The 6,030-nt window shown below is 55.3% G+C and overlaps 1 protein-coding gene across 1 annotated transcript in view; it reads right to left on the reverse strand.

The window, feature by feature from the left end:
- The window catches only part of MAN1C1 (mannosidase alpha class 1C member 1), a 66,148-nt gene extending 60,692 nt beyond the window's left edge, over positions 1-5,456 (reverse strand). The window contains exons 1-2 of the mRNA XM_062593970.1: positions 5,206-5,456; positions 3,518-4,447 (exon numbers count right to left, since the gene is read on the reverse strand). Coding sequence (XP_062449954.1) covers positions 3,518-4,069 — 552 coding nt within the window. The 5' untranslated portion in view covers positions 4,070-4,447; positions 5,206-5,456. The remainder of the gene's footprint in view (positions 1-3,517; positions 4,448-5,205) is intronic.
- Between the last annotated feature and the right edge of the window lie 574 nt (positions 5,457-6,030).

Genomic DNA, 6,030 nt, shown 5'->3' on the forward strand with positions numbered 1-6,030 from the left:
TCCCAGATCTAAGGTTGAGTTTGCAGGAGCAGCAGCAGTAGTTGGAGGGGAAATCATTTTGAATTTTCACTGAGCCAATTTGATTGGAAATTGTTGAGAGAGAACAAATACGGAATCCCACTGTGGCATTTTTGCAGTCACTTGCTGACTAAAGCCACATTTTTTATTTTTGAGCAGCCACTAGTATTTGGCACATGTTAAAAATTAGCTATTCCCTGAAGTTATGCATGACTGATCAATTACAGAACTAATATTTTTTTGTTGGTCATTTTAGGGGACAAAAAATTGCTAATTCCTAATTTTAGGAGGCAAATAATCCCAGGCCCTTTTGAAGTTTCCCAAAGCAGCATATCTCAGGCAATTCTCTAGGCGACCAATGACCTTCTGCAGTTAAGTAGTCTGTGCAGTACAGGTGCTTTCCTTTTTTCTTCTCAGGGAAACTACTGTTATTGACTTTGGACCATCTTCAAAAGACAGAGTAGAATCTACGAAGTCTGCCTACTCTAAGTTATCCACTAATGCAAAGCAGAATACGTGCATGCACATGTCAACTCAAATCATTGCAGTACTTACTTCTCTTAACAGACTTCTATATACCATTTCAGTTTGCCAATCCACATTCTTTTCTCCTTTCTGCACTACAAGAAAATACTCTTTACAGCATTCAGGTAAGATAATAAGTTAGATATACCCTGGCCCAACTCCTTAACTTACAAGCAACTTCATCGCCCTTAGTGCTGCTCAGTACTTTCCCAAAGAGCAGTTAAGTAAGAAGACACCACAAAGATTCTGCATTCCAAACATCTTTAAAGCAGAAGTATAGCAAGACTATATTTCCACATAAAATAGCCAAAAAATAAAGATACACCCTTTTCCTTGGCTTAAGCATCAAGAAACTTGGAGGCTGGGTGGGAAAGAAGAGACACTTGCTAGGACTCCTGCTCAGTTTGAAGTGCACTAGGAGGAAAGCATAAAGTTCCAAGCCTTTAATTTAGGCTTCACCTCCAGTCTTTGATTATGCACCAGTTCTTTCTTCTAGCTTTTGTCTAGCTTCTGGCAGACAGATGGGGAAAAACATCAGCAAGCCCCATCCATAACCATCCTCCCTGTTATATTTACATTGACCTGTAAGAATGTCTGCGGGGAGGGAAAAAGGGGCCTCAAGTACCAGAATACTTTGAAACACATTTTAGCAAATTATGATGCTTTAAGCTTTAGAAGAAGAAATGGGGAAGGGGGGGTAAAAAAAAGAGAAAGAAGAGCAAGAAAAAATAACTTGCTGCTACAGTATACAACACCCTAACACAGCCCTCTACAGCCACCAACCCCACCACCCACCCCTGGCTGGCATCTCTCACATCATGTGCTCATTGAGTATTTATTAACCTAAATGCTGCGACTTATTTTTTACTGCCAATTTTTTGCTTCTTTTCATGCAGCATTTGTCTTCTAGCCTCTCTTGGTTTGTTTCGTCATGTCTTTGATTCCCCCAAAAGAAAGACACACCTTATCTCTTTCATAAGCTGGACCAGCATCCCTTGTTTTGCACATTCAGTCTCATATCTCAGCATGATATTTGTTTCTCTCTCTCTCTGAATAAATAGAAGCAGAGGCACTTTTAAGGAATAAGAGCTCTGTTTGAAGAGTAATTAGCTGTCAGCATAAAACTAGTATTTATGGATTCTCATCCTTGAAAAACCTAACTCTGCTACCCGGCACTGATTATGGCTGTGTTACAAACAGATGGGGCTGCATCCATACAACTTGCAATAATCCTATATTTAAAAAATAATTAAGTACAAATAAAGGATTGAATTCCACTAGCTTTCATAAATTTGATTTCCAACTTGATTTGTGTTTGTACAGCATGGAAGCTGGGTTATTCATGGTGTACACTGAAAGTGGGAGTCTGTAACATATGCAGACATGTATATGCCCTACCTCCAAGCACACGAGAGGGCCAGATACTGGTATATGCTGAATACTCTGCAGCTGAGAGGCAGAACGAAAGGATGGTTCAATCACACCTGGGATCATAAAGAAACCCAGCACCCCCGGGTGTGTTGCACCTGGTTGCTTGGTAGAGAAGTTGGAAATCTATCAGCGGTGCAACCTTTGTTTTAAAGGCAAAAATACCAAAAGGGGAGCTGTGATTAAACTGTTCTTAAAAGGCAGGTTACACTGAGGGCTTTCGTCCACAGCATTATTCTTTTCCTTCTTTCTCTGTTCAACCTGGGGCAGCATCTTTGCTAAATACTTACACCTCCAAGGAGGAAATACAGGAAATTAATAAACTGCTTAATTAAGTCTGTGCTTTTAACTTACTGGCATCTCTTACCATACTAAGATTCACTCCAAGTTTGTTATCCATCACAGCAAAAGATATGACAAACATGATCCAATACTACATGCGATCTATAGCTCTTGGTTAACTAGGTCACAGATTGTACTGCAATGTTTGTAAGGCTGCCAGACTTTTATGCACAAACTATAGGCATCAGGCCAAGTTCTCCCCTCTGTTACACCCATGTATCCCTGCTGATGATGTTACCCAGGCTTGTCTGGGTCTAAGTGAGGGCAGCCTTCAGGCTGCTGTTTGCAGGAAAGAAGTCCTGGGCTGACTCCACCCAAGGCTAAGTGACAAACTGATTTACAGGGACAGCAAGCCTCAAGCCTCCTCTCTGATTTCTGTGAGGGTATATCCTGTCTGTCCATCCCCAGAGATCAGCGCAAGTTTCATCATCTCCTACCAGCTTTTGTGTTTAAATGATGCAAAGCTGCCAGGTTTCTGCTGATACCCCAGGAGGGAGCCTCTTGCTCAACCTCAGACACCTCCCACCAAGCAAGTTTTCCCCTATTACCCAAGCTGAAATTTCCCTTTGCCTAATTTCAACTCTTTACTTCCAGTCACATCCTATTAGGCTACCCTAGCATTCCCTCTTGCAAGAAGAAAGGTGTAGAAATGCAGACACACACACACACACCTGCTGACAAATCCCATGCATAGGGTGATGCTGCAGGACATCCCCATTAAAAGAGAGCCTTTTGACTCCTGTCACCCTTTTGGGGGCTGGAAAAAAAGGACTAAGGCAAGGCACAAGGGGCCTGTTTGGTAAAAGGGAACAGGACAATCCTGTGGAAGTGAAGGGTACATGAGGAGGGTACAAGGCCCTGAGGGAAAAGGGGGAAGAGAAAAGAGGTGACCAAAGATGGTTGAACAAGGCTGAGGGGGGGCGGGGGAAGGAGGACGAGTTGCAACTCAGATACAGAAGTTGAACGTGGACTTGGGGGGGAAGGGGGTCGAGGCCATGAGGGGCTGCGAGATGACACAAGGGGTGACCAAGGATAGTGGGACACAGCTGTTAAGGGATGGATGAGTTGTGACTAATGGAGACAAGGGGTGACTGAAGATAAGGGATGAAGAGTGATAAGGCTGGGGGACAAGGGATGACTGAAGGGGGGGCAGAAATGAGGGATGAGGGCTGCAGGCAGCTCGGGGCAGAGGGCGTGCCCTTACCTCTTTAACCTTCATCCTGCGAGCGTGGGTCTCGGGGTCCTCGGCAGGCCGCCTGCCCCGCACCGGGTGGCGGAGGAGCTGCCGGAACCGTTCGTAGTCGAAGCGGGAAGCGGCTCGGGTCTCCCGGGCGGCAGCGGGCGAGCCGGTGGCGGGCTCGGCCTGCCGCCGGGAGCCCGGGGCGGTGCGGGCCGGCGGGCCGGCCGCGCGGGCAGCGGTGCGGAGCCTGTCCCGGAGGCGGCGCGAGGCGGCGGGGCTGGCGTGGCGGGGCTCGGCGGCGGCGGGCGGGCTGCGGGGCAGGTCCGTGTCGCCGGTGGACGAAGAGGAGGCGGAGGAGGAGGAGGCGGAGGAAGAAGAGGAGGCGGAGGAGGCGGCAGCGCGGCGGGGCAGGAAAAGCCGCTTGAAGCGGGAGGAATCGGGCAGGAGGAAGAGGGCCCCGAAGCACAGCGTGAGCAGGCCCGAGAGGAAGAGCAGGAAGAGGAACTTCTGCGGCAGCCGCAGCCCCAGCGCCGCCGGCCAGCCCGGCATGCCCGGCAGCTTCCGCAGCAGCACCATGGGGCACCGGGCGGGAGCCGCCGCCGGCCGCTGCAGCGACGGGCTCAGCGATCCCCGGCCGGCCACCCGGCCGGAGCGGGCGCCTTCACGGGGGGCCGCCGGCGCGTGACACGTGGATGGCTGCGGTGGGGGCTACGCAGCGACACGGGGCCCCGCAGCTGCCCGCACACAGGCGCGCACGAAGGCTCGCGGGGCGCGGAGCGGCGGCTCAGAGTTCCCCCTCCCAGCATGAAGGCGGCGGCGAGCGCATCCCGCCGGAGCCGGGCTGCTCCCCCGTGCAGGCTCCGAGCCGGGCGGCTCGCTTCAGGGAGCGGGCTGCAGGAGTCCGCCGAGGTGCGAGCCCTTCTCTCTAGGCGGTGGGTGCATGCTGCAGCATTTCTGCAAAGGGGAGGGAGGGGGGTGATGAGAGCGCGCTCCTCCGGCACCGGGAAGGGCTGTTGCATGCAGCCGCCGTTATCGCCTTTGTCCCGGCGGCTCCGCAGTCTCCCCCAGCCGCTCCCCCCTCCGTCCCCGCTAGCTCGCTTCCTCCATCCCCGCACTCACCGGCTGCTCGCCCGCCTGGCGAGCGGCTCCCAGCTCCGCAGCTCCGCCGGCGGCCGGAGAGCGGGGCATGCCCTGAGCGCCGCGCCGAGGGGGATGCGCGCTCAGAGGAGCGGCGAGGGCAGAGCCGGGTGCCCAGGGCCGGAGGGCAGGCAGAGGCAGGGCTACCTACCCCTTTCCCCTCTCCCCGAGAGGCGCCCCGGAGCTGCCTTGACCCGCGGTGGGCGGAGGGGACGGAGCAGCAAATAAAGCCATGCGGAAAGCTCGGCTCGCACTAACTTTCCTCAGGAAAAAAAGGAAAAACAAAACACCTATGGATTCGGGTTTTGCTAAGGGATTGCCGGTGAATTTCCTCCCTTTCTCGCGAATCTCACTATCGCTTATATATTTATTCATTCCCACCCCCCCGCCTTGGGAGCGCTGGAACAGGCAGAGAGCTCAACTTTCAGACCAGCGGACGGGCTTTAAGGACCTGTGCCCGAGCCTAAAACTGCTGAAAATATCCCCTGCTGCTACGGTAAGGGCTGCGCTGCCCCGCCACCCCCGCCGCAACGGCTCGCCGCTCGCTCGCCTTGCCCCCAGCGCCGCTTACTCACCCCTCTGACAGGCGCCCCCACCGCGCTCCGACGGTGAGCGCGGTCTCTCCTCAGGCGCGAGCCCGCCCGTTAAACCAGGCTGGCTGCCGGCTCGGCTCTCCGGAGGGGCGGGCAGCCCCTCTCTGCTGCCCGTCCAGCGCCCGGCAGGGGAGTATCTAAGCGCATCGGGCTAATCGAAGGCAACTGCCGCTCATTTCCACCTCCTCCCCACTCCGCCCTCCTCCCCCTCCCTGGAGGGGAAGGGGACCCGCCGCCGCCGCCGCCGCCGCCGCTGACTGCGACAGCGCCGGCGGCCCCGCCCCCCCTCCGCTCCCGCCCCAACCCCGGCCGCGCGCTCGCGCTCCGCGCCGGCCCAACGGTCGCTCAGGGGGAGGAGGCGGGAGCGTCGCGGACCAATCACGAGCCGCGGCCCCGCCCCCGGTGGCGCGCGCCCCTCCCAGCGGCGGCCCGCCCTCGCTCGCCACTGGCTCGCTGGTGGAGAGCGGCGTCTCCCATTGGCTGTTCCAAACGCCAGGAAAGCCCGGCGGCCCGCCCGCTTGTTTACCACCCTTGCCCGGCTCGAGCAGGTGGAGCGGCCTCCCCTCCCACCCCTTCCCTCCGACCTGCCGCTCATTGGCTGCTCCTTGTGCCCCGTCCCCGCTGTGATTGGCCGAAACGATCCAGCTACTTTGAATAAAGGGGGGGGCGGGGCGGGCTGAGGGCGGGTGCGATGTCGCCTCAGGCGCTCACCCCTTGGGACAGCTGACAGGAGCGAGCTGCCTTTCACCTGCCCCGACGCCACATGGCCCAACCTGTGCTGGAGGGTCAAAGTATCCCAGAAGGGAC

Source organism: Rhea pennata, chromosome 23 (assembly GCF_028389875.1).
Source record: "Rhea pennata isolate bPtePen1 chromosome 23, bPtePen1.pri, whole genome shotgun sequence".
Taxonomy (NCBI): domain Eukaryota; kingdom Metazoa; phylum Chordata; class Aves; order Rheiformes; family Rheidae; genus Rhea; species Rhea pennata.